The 25,381-nt window shown below is 37.3% G+C and overlaps 1 protein-coding gene across 3 annotated transcripts in view; it reads right to left on the bottom strand.

Annotated features, from left to right (window-relative positions):
• rap1gds1 (RAP1, GTP-GDP dissociation stimulator 1) overlaps window positions 1-25,381 on the bottom strand; it is a 52,178-nt gene that overhangs the window by 6,160 nt on the left and 20,637 nt on the right. For 2 of the 3 annotated variants that reach the window (XM_036597749.1, XM_036597748.1), the window contains exons 5-11: window positions 20,174-20,320; window positions 14,110-14,238; window positions 12,772-12,897; window positions 7,952-8,095; window positions 5,134-5,265; window positions 1,918-2,052; window positions 1,485-1,610 (exon numbers count right to left, since the gene is read on the bottom strand). In XM_036597749.1, the coding sequence (XP_036453642.1) occupies window positions 1,485-1,610; window positions 1,918-2,052; window positions 5,134-5,265; window positions 7,952-8,095; window positions 12,772-12,897; window positions 14,110-14,238; window positions 20,174-20,320 (939 nt within the window). The remainder of the gene's footprint in view (window positions 1-1,484; window positions 1,611-1,917; window positions 2,053-5,133; window positions 5,266-7,951; window positions 8,096-12,771; window positions 12,898-14,109; window positions 14,239-20,173; window positions 20,321-25,381) is intronic. The other variant, XM_036597750.1, reaches the window with a different exon arrangement.

The following is a 25,381-nucleotide window of genomic DNA, read 5'->3' on the forward strand; positions in this document are numbered from 1 at the left end:
TTTAAAATTTTGGTGTTGAATGACACTTTTGATACACTGCAGAACTGAAGTAGTTCGGTCTATACTGTACAAGTACTTTAAATTTGTTAAATTTATTTGTAATTAATTTATAAAAGTACTGTAAAGTTTAATACTCAATCCTATCCACCACCATATGATGTGTCATATCAGTGTGTTAATTTAGAATGCAAAGTGTGATCTTGCAAAGAGCAAATAAACAAAGTTAGTGTCTTTGATTAAAAAAGCTCATAAAAATCACTCAGAAAATCAAAGATCAGCTAATTTGGGCACAAAGAAATCATGATTTGGTGCACCCTTATACACAACATTTGTCATTAACCACAGGAACTTGATCAATGCAAAACCCATACAAAACTCCTTTTGGGGAAAAAAAGAGCACATACTAAAAACTGGTTGTCAATTGTGGAAGCTAATTTAATCAAATCACAGTTGATATAAATGATTTTACTGTTAAAAAAAATACCAAACTATTAAGTATATAAATCTCTTTCTTTACTTTCTCAAGAATGCTGAAGCTGTATTTAGAGCTAATGCTGACGTTGACAACACACAAGTCTTACTCTATTCCACTTAAAAGTTAAGTGTCACTGAAGGCAAAAAAAAAAAATCTGGCTCAGCACCCCGCACAGCGCAAAGCAATACGCCGTTGTCTAGTGCAGCTCCAGTGTCACTCACAATCCACAGCAATTAAATCTCACCACAGCACCATCGATCCTCATCTCACTTAATTTCAGTTAGGGCTAACAGCCTTCCAGCTGACTCACGGGACACAAAGGAACCAGTGAACACCTGACAGAGCTTCCGTGAGTCGAGACATTAATAGGTCATCCTGTCCTTGAATGAGGCGAAGCCTGTTTTGTATGCTTCCCACTCTGAGCATTTTCTACTGTGGCTAACTATGGAACTTTTATTGAGGACAACTCAGCTGCAACATAAAACATTAGACAGCAGTAACAAGAAAAATGTTTTAGGGGTATAAATCTCTGATCTCACAGTGTTTTTAAAAGATTCTATAAGAAATCTCAAATTTTGCCATATACACAGAGCCATACACAAAAGTTGCACATTTTAATATATCATTATTGTTTATTTGCTGAATTTAACTTAAAAATTGAAACCTAAAATCTTGCTTGTGCAAAAGTTATGGCACATTTTATGTTTTATGTTTTACTAAAAATTGCCATATTTAAGTTTGTTCTCTATAGAGGATGTGTTAACTTATTTTCAGTTAGAAATAAAACATGCAATATGTAATTTCACCATATATGCAGACGTTTGCATATGACTGCATATGTGTAATATAAAGAATAAAAACAACACATCAAGTTTGTTTTTTGTTTTTTGTTTTTTGAAAATAACCCTAGGATTGTATACATGTCAAAAAACATGAGAGCACACTTTACTGAACATTATTATAATAGATCATAACACCCCAAAATGCATTTGCACGTGGCGGCAGCTACCTTGTGTGTCGATGAGCATCCGTAGTGTTCCCAGCAGTTTGAATTGGACTGGCGGCATCTCTGACTGGAGGAACTTCAGCACCACATCCGCCACGCCGGCTGAGAGCATCTTAGATTTGTTCACCACTGATGAAAAGAAGATGGAGAAATCGTACAGCACCGCTGATAAAGCTGAGCCAACAACTGCATTAGTACTATAATAATACTCAGTCTTGTAATACTGACTTTTGCAATAGTAGGCTACAATATGCAAATGACCCTTCTAACTGATCGCAATTTTTTAGTTGGGCTATGAGCCTCTCAGACACTTCAAATACATTTCTGGGGTTATTTTGATGACCCAAGGCATGCACAAGATCCGACAATGGCAAGCAATTTTGATCAAAATCATGCAGGCTGATCATGCAGTGCAGTGAGGAGGTCTAGCACTGACCTGGGATGGCCAAGTTCCTTAGGGCACTGAGTGCCGCGTGCTGCACTGTAACATTTCCTTCTTCTACATGTCTGTCCAGCAGCTCCAGCAGCATCTGCACAATACCGGTGTCTACCATGTGGATGCAGTTTCCATCTGACGAGGGGAGAAAATACAATTCTATGTTACACTGTCAGGCCTTATACTGTAGACATAAAGGCAATGAATGGGATGATCCATATCATGATGTGGATGAGACTTCTTAAGATATGTTATATTACATAATGACAACTATGTACAACTAAATGAATCCAGTGAACTAATATGACTAATCATGAATCAGGCCAAAGTATTTAAGGTCTGTTAAATCCAGTATATCCAGTCATATGGGGACATGGCTCATTGAGGAATGCATTTCTATAAACATTAAGGGATCTCAAAGGAATCCTCACTGCAGTGTCCAAGTCTTAATTTGGTCACAGAGCACCACAGCATGCATCACTTGGTACACACGTCTGCAGTCTGCATCTGGAATCTGTAATATTCAAGCACTGTAAAGCTGACGTAAACTAATAGTGATTGCTGATCTTTAGCATTAGGCAAAAATACAAATACAAGAAAGCCAAAGAAAATGTGTTTTTAATGCTAGCTTTACAGTTTAAACTACATTGAGTAGTATCCATACAGAGTTTCCAAGTATGGATATTTCAGTATTTAATTATGAATTCCTTTAATGTGTGTTAGTCCCATTGTTGGACTAATACAGTCACATGCAAAACTTTGGATGTCCCTAGTTTTGTTGATTTTCTGTAAAAAACACATTATCTACAGAGAACATATTTAAACACAACCCCATTTCCAAAAACAGAATTTACTGGAAAAAACTGAAACCTAAAATCTTGCTTGTGCAAAAGTTATGGCACATTTTATATTTTGTTTTACTGAAAAATGCCATATTTAAGTTTGTTCTTTGCAGAGGATGTCTTAACTTGTTTTTAGTTAGAAAATAAAACATGCAATATGTAATTTCACCAAATTTCATTGTTTTTGTGAAAAAAAAGCCCATTTTGCATTTGATGCCAGCAACATGTCTCAAAAAAGTTGGGACGGGGGCAACAAAAGACCAGTTAAAGTTGTATAATGCTTAAAAAAACACCTGGTGGTTAATTGGCAACAGAGCATCCCAGAGAGGCTGAGTCTTTCAGAAGTAAAGATGTGTAGGCAAATAGTGCAACAATTCAAGAATAAATTTTTCAACATAAAATAGCAAAAAGCTTGGGGATTTCATCAGCTACTGTACATAATATCATTAAAGATTCTGAGAATCTATAGAAATCTATAGAAAAATGCAAGAGACAAGGCTGAAAACCAGTGTTGGCTGTTCGTGATCTTCGGGCCCTCAGCCGGCACCGCATTAAAAACAGAAACGATCCTGTAGTAAATCACTGCATGGGCTCAGGAACACTTCGAAAGCCAGTGTCTGTGAACACAGTTCATCACTGCATCCACAAATGCAAAAACTCTGCCATGCAAAGAAGAAACCATATATAAACAGGATCCAGAAATGCCGCTGCCTTCTCTGGGTCGGAGCTCCTTTAAGATGGACTAAGGCGAAGTGAAAAAGTGTTCTGTGGTCCGACGAAACAACATTTGAAATTCTTTTTGGAAATCATGGACACTGTGTCCTCCGGGCTAAAAACCACCCAGCTTGTTATCAGCGCACAGTTCAAAAGTCAGCATCCATGATAGTATGAGGGTGCATTAATGCACATGGCATGGGTGACCTGCACATCTGTGAAGGCACCATTAATGCTGAATGATATGTACAAGTTTTGACAAAATATGCTGCCATCCAAACAATTTCTTTTTCAGGAAGGTCTTGCTTATTTCAGCAAGACAATGCCAACCCACATTCTGCATGTATTACAACAGCACAGCTCCATAGTAAAAGAGTACCAAACTTGCCTGCCTGCAATCCAGACCTGTCACCACTGAAAACATTTAGCGCATTATGAAACAAAAAATCTTACAAAGGAGACCCCGAACTGTTGAGCAACTGAAATCTTATATCAAGCAAGAACAGGAAAACATTTCACTTTTCAAAACTACACCAATTGTTCTAGTCAGTTCCCAAACATTTACAGAGAGTTGTTAAAAGAAGAGGTGATGCAGCACAGTGGTTTTCATGCCCCTGTCCCAACTTTTTTGGAACGTATTGCTGGCATCAAATTCAAAATGGGCATATATTTTTCAAAAAACAATAACATCTCAGTTTCAACATTTGATATGTTGTACACACACACACACACACACACACACACACACACACACACATATATATAACATGTGCCACAACCTTTGCACAGGATGATTTATTCATAATTAATTAATGAAATATTCATACTTGGGGACGTAATGTAGTGACATATACTGTAACAACTTTTTGTGACCCCTATCATACTTGACATATAGCCTTCTTCTTGGGAGTTTGCACTGTAAAGCTAGCATTACAAACAATTCTTTGCTTTCTTGGATTTGTATCTTTCTCCACTACTGAAGATCAGCAACAAATAGAATCAGCCTGTGCCAACGTTCTTTTTCCTCCAAAAGGTTAAATGCAAATGAACTGTATTAAAATGTGCAGAAGTCTGTTCTCTTTAGAAAATCTTAAAAAGAGAAATGTAATTTGACCAAACTTTTGCATATAACTGTAGATGACCAAAATGCATTTCTTTCCTGTGAGATTAGTACAGTGATTAATATGCTCACTCCACATGTGGGAGAACAGGGTGTGATACCACACTCAGGCAGGATCAGAAACACCACTATTATATACTAATAAGACTGACTGACAGGGCAAGACTCCTAACATTACGTTCGCCCACTATTGTAAATTTCTCTTGATAAAAGCATTTGTAAAGTATATATGGACAAATCCTGTTTTGAATGTTTTTTGTCTGCTTTACAAATTAAAGCATCTGCTAAATAATTGATCTGATCTGCTTTGCTTAAATAAAATAACCAAATGAAAACTTTATTAGATTAAACAAAGTTTTCTATTGGAGGAATAATTTAACAAATATCACAAATCTTTTATAAATCACAAACTGAACTGTATCATCACTCAAGTATGATGATAATATTGTATTGTGGGCTCTGTGGCAATGTCCAACCAGAACGTATGATAGTTCTTATTGTCAGATTATGACTAATTAAGCATCAGGCTAGAGCTCTTACCATTGCGGGCGAAGTTAGCAATGGCCAGTGCCCCAGCTAGCTGCAGCTGGTGGTTGTTAGATGGGACCCAAGAGAGGACCCTCTGGAACACACTTCCTTTACCTCCCTCGAACAGCTTCTGCATTGACTCATCTGGAAAAAAAAGACAAATTAAACCATGACTGCAGCATTACAATATATGGAGTTATGCAGTCATCATGCAGTGACTCAAGCACTGTTCACCAAAATCTACTGTACAGACAGCAGCATAATTGAGGTCTGCTTACTTTCCCTACCAAATGGAGCAAAACGCACACTGTAAATCTAATTCACATGTTCAACAGCTCACCATTTTTGGTAAAAAAATAAGCATCTATCCAGTGCAGTAGGTCATTAGCTTATATTACATCTGTGTCATTAAGTACCTGAGTTTATCAGGTCACTGAGCACACTTAAGATCTGCCTCTCTGTGAATTTTTTTTCCTTCCTTATATTAAGCATCTAACTTTTTATAAATCACTAACAGTTAGTAAAGCTTGTCACTCGCTTACCACTGCATGACAAAATGATCTGTCACCTGTATTGTTTCAGGGGAAAACCTACCATAAAAGGAACTCTGATATTTATTCTCATATTGAAAGCAGAACAGCATAACAAGTAATTCATTATTTAAATGAATCCTCAAATCCCTGTCTAAAGTACTTTTGAACACCATGGAATAAAACCAGTGACTCAAGCAGCAATTCAGCAGAACTAAACTATCACATAAACTACACAGTACTCCTATAGACACCTGATTTAATGGAAATATCCCAGAAGCCCCACTTTTTCCACCAAGGGGAAACCCAGAAGAAAGCATTCCTTCAATCCATAAAAATGCCACACAGTGGAAGTCAGATTGTTTTAGCACCCCAGGACCCATTCTGCCAGCATTAATTATTCAGACAGAGATGAAAAATACATCCTGCTCTGCCTCCTGTACACTGAGGAGTCTGTTAAGCAGAGAGAGGAATAGAGCACATCCATGTCAACAAAGGGGATTCTCTCTCTCTCTCTCTCTCTCTCTCTCTCTCTCTCTCTCTCTCTCAGCTGAGATGTAAAAATATCTCTTGGCAATCTTTGGCAGCACAGTACAGAACACTGACTGGACCCCTATTGGAATTACATAATATATGTCATTTATGTTGTTTATTAAAAGCCTTTGGTCTTTGTGACTGCATTTTAAAGCCATTTTGTTAATTACAAGAGCGAACTTTGGTCTCTAAATAATGTTTTAACAGTTGTTTTAAAATGTGGTACAGTAAAACAAAACAGATCTTTGAAGACGTTATCATTTTGCAGATTGCCATTAGCATATGGATGAGCACTGGCCCTGAGCCATTTTTGTCTATGTGAAAAATTAATAGTGTTTTCGGAATTTGCCTCGGTCACACTGACCAACAAGTTTCAAAGCCTATATGTTTTTCGTTATGTGTATTTTTCCCCAAATATCAGTCACTGGAATTATGGCGTCATTAAGTAGTTGAAATATGAATATTGCTACATGTAAGCTAACACTCCTGCTCAATAATTAATAATAAAAAAGACTGGCAGCCTCATCAAAATACCCCATAAAAACCAGCAAGGTCTGTCAGGTGTTGTAGTCAAGAGGCTTTGGTAGTATTAGGCTACAGTTTGAGCAGCTGGTGTATAATAGTGTTCAAGTAGTGTACAGCTACAGTGGTAGCCTGTTTTTCATGTAACTTAGTGATATTAAATGAGCAGGAGTGTTAGCTTGCTTGTTTCATGTATGTAGCAATATTCATATAAATTAATGAATGAAACCATTCCACTGATATTTCAACATCCCTCCATGATTCAATTGTTGAGATGTAAACTCATTTATTCAAAATGAATGGGTGGGGTGGGACAGGATGACATGACAATTAACTGCCCAGGCAAAAACAAATTGGTTTAACAATCAAAAGAAAACTGCATGTGAAATAGGCACAATCATAAAGCTTCACAGCCAAACAATACACACCTTAAAACATTTTAACTGCATTTTGGGACAAATAAACATGAATATAAATGATTAAACAACTGTGACAATGAACTCATACGCAGGGCAACAGGCATACTGCAATCTCACAAGATTCTGACAGAACTATTTTCAAGCACTTATATAAATATTTTAAAACAGAACAAATTGCCATGGGCACATGACTGTGAAGCTGGGCTTACTGTTGAGCATCGATGGCAGATTTTTTTTTCCCTAAAAAAGTAACATTTCAGCTTTCTGGCCTTCTAGCAGTGCTAAACAATCTTTTGCTGTCCATATCTGTGCAAGACTCAGAGACGTTGACTTGAGCAACAAGAGTAGGAAAGCCTTATTGGTCCACCAGTAATTTAGGCAAGGGTGAGGTTGGTGTCTTTTCCAAATTTTCTGTTCCACCTCGAACGTACAATGTGTCATATCTGGTTAATGGTGTTAAAAGTTAAAATTCTGATTACTTTGATTTCTTACAAGTCACATTAGCTTTTCCAAACTCGGCTCTCACTATCAGCCAAGTTAAAGGAATATCAAATGATCCTGAGCTATAGCCGACCAATCCCTCCCTCTCGACGTGAGAGGAACAAGGGGTCACAGAGTCTACTACTCAGATCACCACTGCTGTGAACAAGTGTCACTTGCTGTGTGTTGTACTGGAGTAAAAGGCCAAAACATTTCATCGTCTAAATGTGCATTTGTATGTTATTTAAATAAGGGCTCTAATGAGAATTGGACATCAGTCTCAGATGGTTTTCCTTTGCAAATACCTATTAATAACCCCTAATTATGACAGGCCTGGTGCTGTACCTCCTAGCAGCAGCAGCACCATGAGGTCAGAGGCTGTTTTGAGCTGAGCCACGTCCTCCTCTCTGTCACTGTCCACTGTCTGGCCAACCACATCCAACAGACACTCCACCAGCCCTGCCTCCACCAGCTGCAGCTTTATCGCATCTGCAAAGAGTGACAGGGAAAAGAAAGAAAGAAAGACAGAGAGCAAATGAGAAGGAGAAGTTAGTGAACTTTTATCAATTCCATGAAACAGATTGCTTCTGCACTTTTTTTTTATCAGCACCCCAAAGTATCCCAGCAGTAACCAAGAATATATTTACAAGGTTTTGTGTTTTTGAAAGTGATGTGATGATGTCATTTATATAATATGAATAACATGAATATTAAACAGTGCAAAGTAGAACAATCTAGGATTTAATTTCTTGCATTACGTAACATTCATTACAAAACAGAATCAGGCACAAGAATAAACCATCAACTGTAGTCTATCAACTGCAGATGGCCCAACACAATTTTTTTTCAGCACTGAATCGTTGAGTCTTGGCTAATACTCGTACTGATCTAGTACATTTTCTTTGAAAACTATGTTAAAGATTTAAAATGAGTTACTTAATTGAGCACTTAATTTAAAATGGCCATACAAAACTATCACTGTCACACAAACACTTTGCTATAAGAACAAATACATAGCATTTATAAACTTTTATAGAAATTAAATAGAATTACAGCCTTTTATTAAGTTAAACTGTTTCACAAAAGAAACTAGAAATATCACTTACAAAGCAAACATGGGCAAAATTAGACAATTAAACAAAAGAATGTAAAACCTGTGTAATACTAATTAGCTATTTGTCGTTATGTTTATATTAGATTTGTCAACATACACACTGTTATCATATCCCATGCTATTATATTATAAATATTGTGATAAACTATGTCACATTACCACTTTTCTGAGCATACTGTGGATACCGTCAGTATTTAAAGAACACTGACCAACTGCAATATTCATTGCAAATAGAACATAACTGGCCCTGTTTAGTGCAGCACAGAATGTGAAAAAATGGATATATATATTTTTAAATGTCTCACTACTGGTTGTTACATGTTTGTTCCAAAATACTGCAATGCACATTTAGTGAAAATGTCTTTGAGTATTGTGATGTTATTTTTTGCCCACTATATGTTGTGCTATATAAAGTAAAGTACATTCAGTGATTCGGCTACAGACATATGGCTGCCTTTGTGACTCTCTCTTGGCTGGTTACGAAACCCCTGCAACGTTTAGGTATTTCTCTCTCTCTCTCTCTCTCTCTCTGCCTGTAGGGCTGTGTAGTGGCTTTAAGTAGGACGTTGTCTTGGAGACTGGCAGTCCGGGAGAGCAGCTCTGTGCACTGAATGATAACAAGCAGCCAGCCGGTCACTCTCTCACCGGAGACACTCTCTCTCTCACTCGCACTCTCCATCACTCGCACTTTTCCTCCCTTTCTTTTTGCTCCTCACATGCAGTAATTCAACACCGTCTGCACTCTCTCCATTGCTCTCTTCATTAGAATAAGAATAAATTCTCAACTCTCTTTACCTCCCTCTCAGTATTTCCTGCTTTTTTTCAAATGCTCCTCTTACACAAGCTCTCCCTCCTGCAGCTTATTTGCTCATAAACCTGTGTGCCTCTCACACACAAACATACATACACACACACATTGCCCCTTTACCTGCTCTCTATTTCTCTCTCTCTCTCTCTCTCTCTCTCTCTCTCTCAAAACATCCTATACACTCTATTCATCTCTCTCTTTCATAGACACATGAACACACGCACAGGCATCGTTTTTATTCAATGTCAGGATGGGGGGTCCTACATGTGGTCAATATGCATTTTATACACAGTACTGTGCAAAAGTCAGAGACCACCTTTCATTTACTTAATTTCCAGCCAAAACAGCCATTAAGTGCAAGTTATTCAAATATTTCTGAAAGAGATCAGATGTAAGATAATCCATGTGCATAAGGATGGGGAAAAACACACGTGACAAGTTTCCAAAACTGGAGCTCAACGATTAAAAGATATAGAGAAAATGACATTACTAAAAACTGTGTAAGACCTGGTAGACAACCAGCACTGTCACCATCAGACAAACAGCACTTTCATCAGTGAAAAGAGGAGAAAATCAAGCTCCATGTTCTCCACACTTCCACACTTCAGATCTGAAAAAATCCATAGGTGTTTCTGTCCATCCTTCCACTGTGAGAAGACAACTCAACACTATGAATCTCAACCGATTTTTAGCTGTGAAGAAGCTGTTACTAAGAAAAGAAGATACCAGAGAAACCAGGTCTCCTAAAAAGAATGGAAGCTGTAACAAAGGCAAAGGGTTGACACACAAAATATTTAAAAATGTAAGGTAAAGTAACTAATGTGATAGATAATCATAATGATGGTATGCATATATATTAGATGCACTGTTGCTGTCAGAACAAAACCTTGTTTCTAAAAAAATAAAATAAAAATCAACATCACAGGAGAGTGAAAAAAAGAGTAAAACATTCTTAACTTTCAGTGTTAGGCAGTGTAAACAGATATTGTTCCATGTAATTTTATTTTCTGTTGGCTCATTTTTCATGTCATTTTGACACAGTTAAATTGCAGTGGGTGTTTTTAAATTATGTAAAAATAAATAAATAAAGACCAAAATGGAGGTACAAGGTTTTATTCCAACAGTGACAATATGTGACCCATGTTTAAGAATAATGTGCCCTGTATGTCACCCAACTACTTATATGTAATGAAACTTTTCTAAGCCTAACTCTAACCTTAGGAACAAAAAAGAGTAGGTAACTTCTGTTTTTTTTTTTTGTCCTGCGTATGTACAAAAACAAACACGGACACACAAATGCACATTACTTTCACACACATTATTTTTCCTTCAAGAATTGCAGACAGTCTTCAGACAAAAGGCAGAGGGAGACAGCTGAGAGCAGATCTTATGTCACAGCAGTAGTGCAGCCGCAGCTGCTCCCACACCACACACTCCTACTGTGGGCGCGATGGCACAGGGGGCAAGTGACAGCACTTATTATCCAAACACAGACTGAGCTCAAACCACTCCAGCATCTGCCTAATTGTAGACCACTCTCTAAAACTGGTACGTCTGGAGAAGAAAGCGTAACAGACCTATAATTCCAGTAGCTATACTCGTTCTAACTAGCAAACAGAGTCTAACTAACAAAAATATTCTAGACAGAGTAAAGAAAAGTTTAATGCCTGTACACAATGCAGATGCTTACAGAGACACTTTTGTTGTATCAAATTTCTCACATTCAGACACAACAGGTGGCCATAGTCCCTTGTATGTCACTCTGTGTGAATGACGTGTTGAGCTTAGAGCCAGATAGAATATCAATGAGGCTGCTGGAGACAGCACAGGCCATGTCCTCTTCCCAGGCAAATGTGTAAGTAGCACTGGCTATGAATTTTTATCTATACCAGCAATCCAAAAGAATTATAGGTATTTTATCACCTCTGTTCGTTTAAAGGAGGAAAAATACAAAAATTACTGGAAATTCTAAGACAATGCAATACGCCACACTGCTCTACAAGTGCTGGAAGTGGTTTGAGGTGGAGGAAACTGGAAAATCAAGTCATGACACGGCCAGGATGACTAGCTTTAAATCCCCCTGAGAACTGGGGGACTGAGTTGGGAAATTTGTGGAGAAGAACAATCCATCTGTGATAGATGGTCTGTAAACAGCAGTTCCTTTAGATCTTTTAAGGCGAAATTCCACTGATTTTTCAAAGTTACTGTATAGTTTAACGGCTGAGATGTAAACACAGTGATTCAGAGTGGTTTGATGTGAAACAGTTAACTGTAGAGAAACTTACTGACTCAGAGTTCTTTACAGTGGTGGTGACAGAAACCAGGCATTGCAATGTCTGCAGTGCAAATATAAGCATTTTATTTACTATCCAATTCCACCAGTGAACTTATATGCAGTTTTATATGTAATGCTGAAAATACATTTTCTTTGGGTTCTATTAAAACAACATCTCAGGCATCAAACAACGCATTTAGAGATGCACAGGTATTAAACACTACGGACATCTGGTTTCTATCACCACCACCGTGAATAATCCGGTTAGGGCTCGATAAGTTTTTTTACAACTGACACATTTCACATCAAACCACTCTGTATGACTTTGTTTGCACTGTAAATATTCAATGTAAAAAATGACTTCGATTAAAAAATGAAAAGTAAAACTTAGTATTACTTATTAGTAGCTTTGCTTTGTGAGGAGCTCGAGGAACAGTGGAGGCTTTTCTGGTGGACAGTTAAAGAAAGAGACTAGACATGTGAAAACAAAAGACTGCTTCACCCCTGTTTTTAATTATGCATTTTAGGTTAACTAGAGAGTCAATGGTGAATAACCATTTCTTTTAGTCTGGGCCTAGGCTTAATCTGAGTAAGCAAAACAGGCCGTAGCTGACATGCACAAACAATTATTTCACTAACAAACAATGTGAGGTGGTCATAAAGGCTAAAAACATGCTTAGTTGTCTATTTTCTATGTTTGCATTTATTTTATATATATGTATCAGTTTTCATTACAAAAAACAACTCCTAGGCTGCCAGTGAATATTGAGTCACACAGCCATTGATGCCTCTAGCCTCATACATATCACTTGCCAAGTAGATTCATAAATACCATGCAGTGCTGAAACAATGACTTTATAAACAAACCTTGTTACGCATCCAAAGACCACCCACTGATTTCATAAAACCTACCAGACAACACTCAAATGTTGCCATTTTCTATCTCTAATTCAACTTTTAATGCTTACCATTCTCAGCCAGCGGAGCCAGCACCTCAAAGATCATCTCCTTCTTTTCATGCTCCACCTGCTTCCGGAACAGCCTCACCAGCTCCTCAGCGATATTCGTAGATGCAAACTGCTCCTTACTTGATTCTGAAGAGAACCAATCAAACATCACAGTTAGAGAAGAGAAATAACAGCTCTGTAAGTGATTTCATTAAGCATCCAGAAACCAATTTTAAATGTAAACTAATTATCATAGTCTACTTCCATCACAGAGAGTCAGCACCAAAAACTAAATACAATACTTTTTTCAATTTGATCCTCTGAAGACAAAAGTGAGAGGGAAAGTTCTTCAGGCTTATAGACCATGGATTCAAGAAGTTGGGGCTACTGAAATTTGAAGTACATATACGTGATACGCACTAAATAGTATGTCAAATCATTTGTACATGACAGACAAGCAAGAGTCACTACACCGCTAGTACACCGTGTGAGCACATTTTTGGAAAAAAGAGGCTTGAATTCAAGAGGCTGCTTCTTTCTGCAGCTTCTTTCTTTTCAGCAAGGCAGACGATGTGGTAATACCACAGAGAAGCCTGCTTAAAACTAGAGAAAATAAACTCGCTTGTGTTTCTGCTCACTTGTAAGCTAATTTTGTTCATGACCTGGTTTAGTAGTTCTTGTTTTTGCTATGGGTTTAATCAATTACGTGTTTGCAGTCGACAAATCATTTCTTGTTAAAATAATAAAAAAACTAAAGCTTACCATGAAGCAAGCCTATAGGCTACTGTTATTGTAGCTATTTGTTACTGTTATTGCAAACTATTATTGTTTATAGGCTATTAATAACAATAACAGACTTTGTCTTTCTTGTTTTGATTAACTTTGATGTAACCACAACGTCAAAAGGCCCTCCCTCATTCACGTTTTGCAAGGGAAGGTGTATTGTGCGTAGAAGGCTGCAGGATAGCTTTATTTGTTTAACAAGACACCATGGACTAGACATTAAAAGAAAACAAGCTAAAAGAAATGTTGAGACAAGAAAATTTACGTTTGTCCATTTTAAGGTCACAACAGATGGAATCTATCCGCGATTGCTGATGCTACTCTCAACTGGCTCAAGCTTAGTAGGCCGACAACTACAGGCTGCTATGTTGCAGAGTAACAGTGTGTGACTGCAGTGACCAGAAATGACGATGACAAATGTGATAGGTTAATGCAATTTACCATTTGCATTTGCAGTTAAACAATCCTGAAAGTTTGTGCTGCAGCCTCAGCAACCCAATTTTTGTCGTCTTTGTTACTGACAATGGCACGCAGGTACCGGAGCTGCAAAGAACGGCAAGTGTGTCAGTTACTCACCCAGTTCGGCGAGGTTCCCGAAAGCGATGAGGCACATTTCTGTTAACGCTGTGTTCTGCGCGTGGACTCCCAGAAGCTTCACCAGAGTGGGGATCACGCCCATGCTAATGAGCTGGGCCTGCAATGTGTCTGAAGACGCAAAGAGACGAGAAAGACAGTATCAACAGCAGTGCTCAAACACTTCAGTGCACCAAAATGGAGATGTTAGCTGTGAAACAGATGTGGTTGTGTGACTCTGTCTGACTGTCTCTGTAGCTGCCGCTAAACACATGAATTAAAAGCATGCTATATTTAGCATCATGTTCTGCCAGTTACATTTCAAGCTGGGTGTTACTTGATTAGCAGACACCTAAAAAGCTGAAATACAAAGAGCTTAGATCTCAAATGCTAATGAAAAACGAACTGCATTAATCAACACCTCAGCCAAGTATCCTGTGGGTCTAAACACTCCTCTAACAGCTTCAGCCGGCTTAGACACGCACATGCCTTTGCAAGATCAAACCCTCAACCTGACAGTTTGGCTGATACTTGAAGATATCACAGGGACAGGATGAGTTGCCCTACACAGAAACAATCCTCTCTGCCTCAGACGTTTCACACCAGGACGGTACAACATGTATATCTATGCTGGATAACAAAAAATACCCCAAACTAGCTATTATTGTTTTTTTAACTTTTGTGTGGCCACAAAACATACATTTTGACAGCGATATCTAGACTGTCCATAACTGCATCTCTGACTGCTGCAATATGGGTAGCCCTGTCACATTTGATTTCATCACATTTTCAGCTAGCGGTTGTTTTTTTCCCATGAATGCAGAAAAAGGGTGATAAAGCCTGAAAGAATCTTCTAGAGCACAGCCAGGACTGAAGAAACTGTACTCAAGGACCCAGATACTGAGGTGGAGAGGGAAAAAAAAAAACAGAGGAGAAGCAGACAAAAAGGAGGCGAGCCAAGAGGGAGCGATAAAAAGAGAGGAATGAGACAGAGACATAAAAGCATTTGGGAGAACTAATGGAAACAGGAGTGAGAGAAGAAGAAGCTGAGGTCTGGAAGCTGTGGGTGAGAGAAAGAGGCCATAAAATAGTGCATGTACTGTGGAAACAAAAGCAATGTAGGGTTAAGCAGGAAAACAGCCTTGATTTTCAATGTGTCCTGACACATATCTCCTGAATACATCAACTATATCAGACAGGACCAATAGGGATCCTATTTGAAGGAATACTCTACTATTCTTCATCCTAATGTCTGTCTAGGACACCCTCAGTGTATCGTTAATTAACACAGACAATAATTTTGACCTGTTTTCCAGTAACTTAGGAAAGAACCAATGCAAAAAAATGAGAAGCAAAAAAAAAGTACACTTAGAAAATGGGCAGTTGCTGAAAACAGCACAACCATCACTGTATGGATGTTGTACGTAAGACATTTGTGCAAAAACATAGTAACGGCACGTTTGTACCATGTAACCAAAGTAAAGTTATAAACCAGCTTATTTGCATTTGACTAGTTATTTCTGGTTTTCAAAAAGTGGACACTTATGGCAGAGGGAGCAGGTAAAACCTATTAAAAGAGGCTGCGTAGGAAATATTTACCAAAATCTCATATTTTAAAAAGAACATTTTTCAGTGCTTATGTCAAAAGTGGTAAACAGAAGAAATTTACACCAAGTTTTGAATCACGGTTCTCAATAATATAAAACCAATTTTGTATAAGATAGATGTATAAAATGAGTCCAACACGCTGCTGAATCTCTATAGGTTTTAAATAATTTGTAAAAAAAAAAAATTAAGAAGTTTTGTATGATGAACAAAGCTGTAGATGAATCATTATAACTGAGAACGTTAAACAGCATTCAGAATAAACTTATAGTAAAATTAAAATGCACAATGTCTAATATTTGAAAAGTGGTGACCAAATATCGCTGATCATTTATCTATCCATAGAAATTTTGTGACAAGAAATTACTAAAAATAGATAATTACAGTTTATGTAACTTAACTTGCTATTTTACAGTAAGATAACTTCTTGTTGGTCTGCTTTACATTTTGTGCATTATTGCCTATTATGATTATGTTTGATGCATCCAAACACCCAGAGAGACTGGAGCATTTGAGACTGCTCAGGGTGCTCAGGGCACACATGACAACTAACAAACAATATATAGTGCAACTCCTGCGTTTAGGAATCGCATATGCCACATGTCTCCATATGGTCCCTCACCCCTCATTGGAGGGGAAGCTGTCCAGATATTACTATGCCAAAAAGCAGCAGCCTCTCTCTATTCTGCTTTCCTTCAGCCTAGACCCTGCTGGCAAGCTTCTGCAGCACTGTAGCCGCCATCAATATTAATGAGAACTACATTAGCCACAGTGACAGTTTACAAACATCCAGCCACTGGCATCTGCACAAACTCATTTACACAGTATAATTGCAAGTGCTTCAACTATTGCAGAATACTGTCCCACTTCACCCCAGCACAAGGCTAGCAACATGACTGTGTGACTTTTACCGTCTTTACAAACTCCTCCAACAACCTTGAGAGTATGAAGTTACAGCACTGAAATAAACATTTGTTACAAAAGTCTTGGTGAAAGGATGTACACACAAAGAGGTGTGATGAGCTTGAATCTTAGCTCTGGTGTGGAGGCTGTGAAACATTTAATTTGCTGTTAAGGAATTTGCTTTGTATCCTTAAGTGCACATAGCCATATTTACCATCTACTACAAAATAGTGGGGAGAATCTGCCATAGTATGCCTGTATAACACCAGATTTAATGCTAATACAATATCTATAATGAAAAAATACAAACAAAAAAAAACACAACATTGAAATTTTGGATTAATAACAATATTTTATCTTTTTTATGTACAAATCTGCAAAAGCTGATGTCATCAATACATAAACATTTATAAAATGTAAACTGCTGCTATATCCTGGATTAGCATTACGAATAAATGTAGCTTTTATTATACAAAAAGAAGAGCAGGGAAATTAATAAAATGCAGGCATCTTAGCAGAGTAGTCCAGCATTGCCTAAACATTATGGAGTGCAAAAAATACATCAAATTTCAAATACTGCTTTGAAATATGAGTCAGATCTAAACATCCAAAGCCAATATTTCTATAGTGATATGAATCTGATATCATCATGCATCACTATTTAATTGTTACATTACTTCTAACAGGATCATTATCAATTAATCTTTAGCAGTCATAGTTATTGCTGGAGATGAAAAAGCAGTGTTATTCAGTATAATTATTCATGTCTAAAGCACAGATTCTAAATTGTCAGATTCTAAATGATACCACATTTGTGTCTGTAAGCCAAAGATGGGACGTTTTATAACGATCTGAATTTGATGAAAAGTTATTGTTTTGTGTACAGTTTTGCTCTAAAGGAAAGATAAACATTCTTTACATTTTTGCTATATGTTTGTTCTATTTCTTTCAAGGTCAAGCTATAAAGTCAGAAGTGCAGGCTCAAACCTGTTAATACAGAATATAAATAGAATGTAAATGGAACTTGTCATTAATTATATAATGAATTTAACAAATTTGCAATATTATTTATGTTATACACGTATTTGCTTAGTATTATAGCTAATTTTATATCTGTACCACTGTATGACACTGATGAATCATGTCTGAGTAGGACGAACGCTGATTCACTGTCATTAAGGATTGCTTGTCTAAATGAAATTTTGATCCAATACACTTATTAAGACGTGTTTAGTTTAAATTAGGATTTTGCCTTAGTAGCAAACAGATGAGCATGAAAACTAGCAAGTACAGAATTACAGAGTGCAGAGAAACAAAGACAGACAGACAGACAGACAGACCAAAAGAATGAGAAGTTGGCGTATTACATAACAAGGGGTTTATGCACTTGTCAATTAAAATCATATTTCACTAAGAACTTTCCAATGGCAAGACAGAATGAAAAAGTCTGACCCCAATTTGGCTGGCCTGGACAAGCTGCCACACATCAGAGATAATATACTGAACAGTAATTACCATTTCATATTCAGTAGGTAAGTCTGCTAGAATGAAGAAGAAATTGAACTTAGCTGTTAATTACCTCCGAAACAGAGAGATAAATACACACATGCATTCTCCAAATACTACACAAGTCACACGGTTGATGTACAGTAGTAGACAAAACCTTTGCCACCTTTTATTATTGATTCAAAAGCAAAAAGTGCTACGACTATACAAAATTAGACAGTTAGATTTACTCATGAATTACTTCACTGTTCTATTTTCAGCCTATAAGCACCTACACAGCACTGTGCAAAAGTCAGAGACCCCCCTTCATTTATGTATTTACCAGTCAAAATGGCCATTATGTACAAGTTTACCTTTTTTACAGATTCCATTTTTTCAAAGAAATCGGTCTCTGTCTTCATACACAAGAAGAATGAACAGAAACACTTTTTGATTTTTTCAGATTGAAGAGTGGAGCTTGATATTCTGCTCTCTCTCAAAGATGAAAGGTTTAAGTACTGTTTATCTGATGGTGACAGTTTTGATGGCCTAATTAGCCAGATCTTATAAAGTTGTCACACGTCTTATTTTCACTATAACTTTTCATTATATTTGTATATTTTATATTTTTTATTTGAGATTATATTTAATTGTTAAAGCTTCTGTATAATTTTATGTTATATATATGCTCTCTGCTTTTTTTTCCTGACCCTGAAAAATGAATGACCTAATGGCCAATCTGGAAATTAAATAAATGAATTGTGGCATATGACTTTTGCATAGTACTGTAAACATATTAACACATTGTAATACTAATGTAGAATTGTAACTTTTTTAAAGAAAGCTTTATTTTTGCCTTGTTCTACATACATACGAATTAATCTTAAACCATTCACACTTAATGATAAATCAGCAATCGTACGTTTAAAATTTCAGGGAGGATCTAGAACACGTTTGTGTACATTAACTGTAGAATATAACAAAAAGCAACTTATAGACAACTAAAGAAAAAAGACAACAACTAGGGTTACTTAGTTACAACTAGAACAACTAGGGTTACTAAGTAACAAGGGTTACTTTTCTCAAAGTTACAGTGCCCCTGATTCTGTAATAACTGCTAAATTCCCAGGTAGATCACAACCACATTAGCATCTAATATATCTTAAAGCACAGAGCTGGTGTACAGAAATCAAGGCCACTATTGATAGCAAGGAAATGGACAAAAGCCACAGCTGAGCCTTAGGGACTAAACACCAACACCAAAGCACTGTGGGCAGGATGGGTGGGTCAACAATTCACATCCTCAGCTATCTCCCTTCACAACACACACGTCACACAAGAAGAAGAGAATGTCAAGAAGCTTCATCTAAAGTTGCAATCTGTAAGATTTACTTCTTCTATTTATTTGGATTAGCTGTAAAAGAAACTCTGCTATGACAACTGCACAAACTAAAAGCTCTGATCAGTTTCCAGAAAACCCATTTAAAGATATCCAGTGTTGTCAAGTTTGATAATGCTGATATTGTATTTCAGTGGAGAGAGACATGCTTTAGGCTACTTTGTGTAGATTTAAAATCTTACAGAATGCATCTTCAAAGGCAATTCATCAGAGACAGTGTAAGAGAATAAGTTATGAAAAGAAAATGCTACCTTTGATCCTTTTTGGATTTCATTTTTGTTCATTCATTTGGGATTTCACACAGCTTTACTTCTTGACTACTAAGAATACATGATTGTTTTCTACTACCTAATAAAGAGGACATTGTGAAAGGCCTTAGTGACCCAGAATCTTTTAAAACAACTCCATATATCTACATATATGTTGATTTGGATGGTCCCCTAGAGATTTTAGCATTGACACTCAACAACCTGTCAGTTAGCCTACATGTAACACCATAAAAAACATTAATACAAACAAAGCAAAAAATATACTGGATACATATACAAGATTCCACCTTGAACACTAAATTACCACTAGCTCCAACTAGCCTAGAAATCACTGGCAGTTTGTTGAGCATCTCAGAATACATCTATAGGGAAACTTCCAAATTCATGTTTTAGGTTTGGTCATTACCATTATCATTGCTATAGTTCATCAGCATGCCACAAAAGACAGTCAAGAGCTTCCCGGTGGCCGGGTCAGTGTTATGGGCCAGAGCCTTAATGTGCTCTGCTACTATCTGAGCACCGCCCGCTTCGTCAACTGCACTTCTGCCCTCATCTGCAAAACAAAGAGGTCACGTAAAACAATAAACAATAAACAAGACAACAAAGGACACAAAAAGACAAGAACCTGCAAATCATAAACGACAGGAGAAGGAAGCTTTAACGCAAAGTAAATCATATATGGTAACACATTGGGATATAATCATAAAAAAACAATAATAATGCACTGATACTCAATACAGCAGGAAATTCTTTGATAATACTAGGGTTTGTTTTAGAAACACTGTGAGGAAAAAGCTGTAAAACAACAGAAAATCGAAAGTAAAGTCCTAATAGCAGCTGCAGAACATCCAGTTCCTTCTCACTGACAGTTTCTTATCAGCATCTCTCGGTTTTTCCAGCGTGCCGGTCGCTGTCAGGTTGACATGACCTGATGAACAGACCCATGGGCTGACTCCAAATCTCAGAAGTGCCACAACACCAGCACAGCTCACGTCCAGACTGTAACACTCAGGCAACCCTGAAGTGTGAAAGATCACCTAAAGCCTCCGCTGTCAAAACCAGAGTTTGCTCTCTAAGATGACAAATCTTCAGAAAAATGGAAAATGTGACCAAATCAGTCTTTAATAAAACAGCGTAAATAAAACGTGATTCTTTTTTCCAGCTGCCATAGTCGTCCCTGCTGATGTTATTTCTTAAAGTTTGTACTATTATGGGTGTGACTGATAAACACATGAAGATTATAGAATAATAGATTAATAGTGATGTACAAAGCAACGTACCGTATTGCACTGGATTGTATTGTTGCATTGTGACTTGCATGTTAGCCTGTGGCAAGAGCATTACATTGGGACACTATTAAGCACAACTTTTGTTTCAAATATTGCACTTCTGTAATGTTGATTGCTGTAATAAACTAAAAATGAAAACATTAAAATATTAACGCAAGGCGCATTTTCAGCCGCTCATTTTTGCTGTTTTGAAAAATGTATAGGAAGAGGCACCACCGAATCTGAATCTCTGAATCTCATAATGAATTTTGTGAATTGTAACCCTTCTACAGATTACACAAGAATAAACTACAGCACAAATGTAACAGTATCAGACATAAAAAGCAGACCTTAGAATGTTAGAGTAAATGAAGGGAGTGTAAAATAGGAATGTGCATTCTGACTAATTTCTGTAAGACTCAACCGGAGGGAACAGAAAACAACACCAGGAAACAAAAAAACGGACTGTATTGCTGTAGGCTTACTGTTTTAGGTGACAGCACTGGTGTTGTACAAAAATATAGCAGCACACAGAGAAAGACATGTTTGCTTAATTATTTGAAAACAGCTGAGGAACATCCGTAGGTTTGAGTGCTGGATGAGTAAAGAAGGCTGCCTCTTCAAATTTGCTAATAAGCTAACAGAGCTAATGCTGGATGCTGATGGGGACCCACTGTCTTCTACACAAGGTTTCTTCTCCTCAGTGGACAATGTGCCAACATGATATTTGTCAGAAAAATATCTTTCCATTGTTTCTGGACCTAGATAAAATCAGCTAGAGTAGTTAGCCTAGTCAGTGCTCATAGAGCTACACTATATCTACCTTCTCAGCCACGTCCTTAACAACACATCCTTGGCAACATGCTCAGGCTGTCATGTTTCAGGGTAGTAAAGTATAACATTACATACTTACTCACAAAAACAAGCGAAACCTAACTGAACTGAAATGTTAGCCTGTATATTTTCTCAGTCTTCCAGAAATAAATCGTAAAGAATATGACTTCGGTTGAATTGGTGTGTTCAGGTGTTTTGTTTTCATTGTCAGTTTTCTGAATTGAGTGTACCTTAATATTTCTGCATCGTCACAACATAATCAAAACAAAATTTGAGATTATATGATGCGCTGAATCAATTCCTAAAGAAATGTCATCAGATTTAAACATTTAATCAGTGAGTGAATCAGAAAGTGGCACCCTGGTAAATAGGTGATACATGGCCTGAGGATACAGATGAAACTAATGCTTACTATGTGAAATAAACTGAAAAAGGAACAACCACCGGATTTCAAACAGACCTCTCCAAACCTCTCTTCCTCTCTACCGTCCCAGTGAAAATCATAGCAGCAGCTTTGTTGCATCCTCTGTCATATACGCCATATCAGCTCAATCGCACCTCTGCTCCACTCCACTCCTCCCCAGTCCCCTCCATTCTACTCCCCTCCTGTCTTCTCCTATCTTCGAAGGAACGAAGGAAACGTCTCTTTTCTCCTGCACCAGCAAATTACAGGCCATCATTCAAAGCCACAGCTGCAGAGTCGACAGCAGCATCACCCACGCTGGGTAAGCACACATGGGGAGTTGCTGGATTCAGAAAAGACAGAAAGATAAAATGCACTCCTGATATCCCGAGTCATTTAAATATATTCACATCATTTTAAATAGAGTTTTAATTAGGCATCTAGCATATGATGGTTACCCAAACATGAAAACTGAAAAGTAGGTAATGTTGCAGTCCCTGGTGAATAGACACCAACTGATCTACCCATGCTCCACCCACAAATGCATTCTTTCGTAGCAACTGCTGCGAGACTGGGTTGAGTGTCCATTAATAACAAGTTTGGAACAAAGGGATGTTAATGATTAACCGATTAACCGTTAACTGATGAATACATAAATGTTCGACCAATGCTTTTAATGAAAAAGTTCATTTAATTTCTGACAAGCTATTTATTTAATATTCGGATAGAGTTTTTCATTTAACCTGAAAACTTTTTGTTAATTACACACGTAAGTGTGCAAGAGCACAACTTGTTCCAGTAGCCCTACTTAGCGATGCACAACTCCGACTTTACTGAGATTAAACCATCCTATGTGTAGTTTACACAATTTCTGAGTAGCTACAGCTCACAGTGATCCATGCTTTTCAGCCTTGTCAATGGCCAAGGTCGACCCAGACACCCTGCTTATTTTGATGTTGGTATTATTCAACAAAAATGACTATGATATTTAGCCACAGGGAGGCTACAACAGACTCTTTCTTAAACATCATGTCGCTTCTGTTGAGTGCAACTTCAAGCTTCAGCCTACAAATGTGTTTGTTAGCTAACAGTTGGCCTGTGTACTTAGTCCCATGACAAAAGAGCTTAAAAGCTGTAAGGTAGCGACTTATGCTGATTGTTGTTTAAACTATGCATATGTACTTCAAGCCAGATTCAGTCAGATCATAAATATTTGTTAACTTAGGCCAATAATATGTGGTTAATGTAAGTAAGTAGATTACATATGTTACTGTCATATTTGTTACATTAGCCTTGTTTATATACAACACAGTGTTTCGTTTATGTTTTCATGGGTCATGTCTGTGATTCTAGGACTGTCGGTTAGTGATTAACCACAGACTAATAATGGCTGGTTAAAAGAATTTGCCAAAATTCACATCCCTGCATTGACGTTTAGATTCACTACATAACACTGAGGTTCCAGTATGAAATGCTACACTAACAAGCTGTACTGCTTTGTTGTCTCTAATAAAAACTTGGAAGGTTAAAAATGACAACCAATTTTCTACTACACACAAAAAAAACTCACCTGATCTCTCATGTGAACTGTAAACCACGTTTCACTTAAAATTAGTAATGCACACATTTCCAACCTTTGGAAAAAAAATTACAGTTTCCCACAAGGTCAAATGGGATTTTTACCACCCTTCTGTAAAGGTAGGTCCAACTTCACAACAGTTGCTACAAAAGAACTCATACAAAAAAAGAATTTGTAGGCGGAGCAGAGATTGATCATGAAAGCATAACTCTACCCAAACATTTAGACTATAGCCTTCTTCTTAAGCAAAATCAGTAAGTTTTGGTGGATTTCTGATTTAAAGAAATGCAATCATGAATTATCAGAATAAGTGAGAACCTATAAAAGTATTAAATATTCAATTATAAAAGTACATTTGACAGCTCTGTGCCTGTTCTCACCTCCAGAGCAACAAGCATTAGACCAGGCTGGACTCCTGCATTAGTAGCCACTATCAAACCAGCTGGGAGAAAAGCCAGAGCAGTGGGGGAGATATGAATCACAGCTGAGCAGCACAGAAAAGTCTGCCAGTGAGCGAGCTCTGCGCGAGGCTTCCGGAAAGCAGCACGGGAGTACTGTCGGAGTGAGAGACACCTCCAGAGAGCAGTGCTTTTGCAGCATTTTCTTTTTGCAATTAGAAACAATATACAGAAATCAGCAAGAGGCTTCTTATTTGTAGCTGCTGTCCAGCTTTTAGCTCATATGCTATTAGTTTCAAAGGAGTAATCCATTGCACTTGGACAGCCAAAACACAACTATTACAGGAAGTGTAAAGCCTTTAGAGACGCTGTCTAACCCAGCCTAAATGAAATTATACACTTTGGTCCAATGTTTACAAAATCTATGGTCAAATGAAACAATTAGCACATTCAAAATTAGTTTATTAATCACGAGTTTAAACAGTGCCACTTGTGCCCAGGATTTCAGGGGCATTACATAAATCATACTGCTACATGCATACAGGCCTACACATCACACTACTAACTACCTTGGACAGCAACCATCTATTCAATCACAGAATAAATAACCTGAATGCTTCAGTGTTATTCACTACAGACATACACCCACCCACGCACACCCACCTAAGTGTACAAGAAGCTATCGTCAAGGTTAGGGGATAAACAACATGTAACAAAATATTACTGTTTGGAATGCTCTATCACAGACTCATCTTCTATAGCAAACAAACAGTATTTCTTCGCTGCACATAGAAGAGCTTGGGCTGAACATTGTAAAATTATATAATTTGTAAGATCAGTGATGCACATAATGGAACATTTCGTGATTGCAGAAACAAGTATAATAATAATGATAATAATATGAATTCCATACCCAGTCATACGGTATTTCTGGCATTTTGCCCAACTCCAATTTCACTCAGAAATACAGCAAATCAAACATGATTACTCTGTTATATAATCTAGTAATTCAACAAAATCTTAAATAAATTGAGCATTCTAGAGCCTGAGAATGAGGTTATATGAAAATATGGATTTATCATATGACTGGTCAGTCGTATGATAAATCCAAGTCACTGAAATAAAGATTACA

This window comes from Colossoma macropomum, unplaced genomic scaffold (genome assembly GCF_904425465.1).
Source record: "Colossoma macropomum unplaced genomic scaffold, Colossoma_macropomum, whole genome shotgun sequence".
Taxonomy (NCBI): domain Eukaryota; kingdom Metazoa; phylum Chordata; class Actinopteri; order Characiformes; family Serrasalmidae; genus Colossoma; species Colossoma macropomum.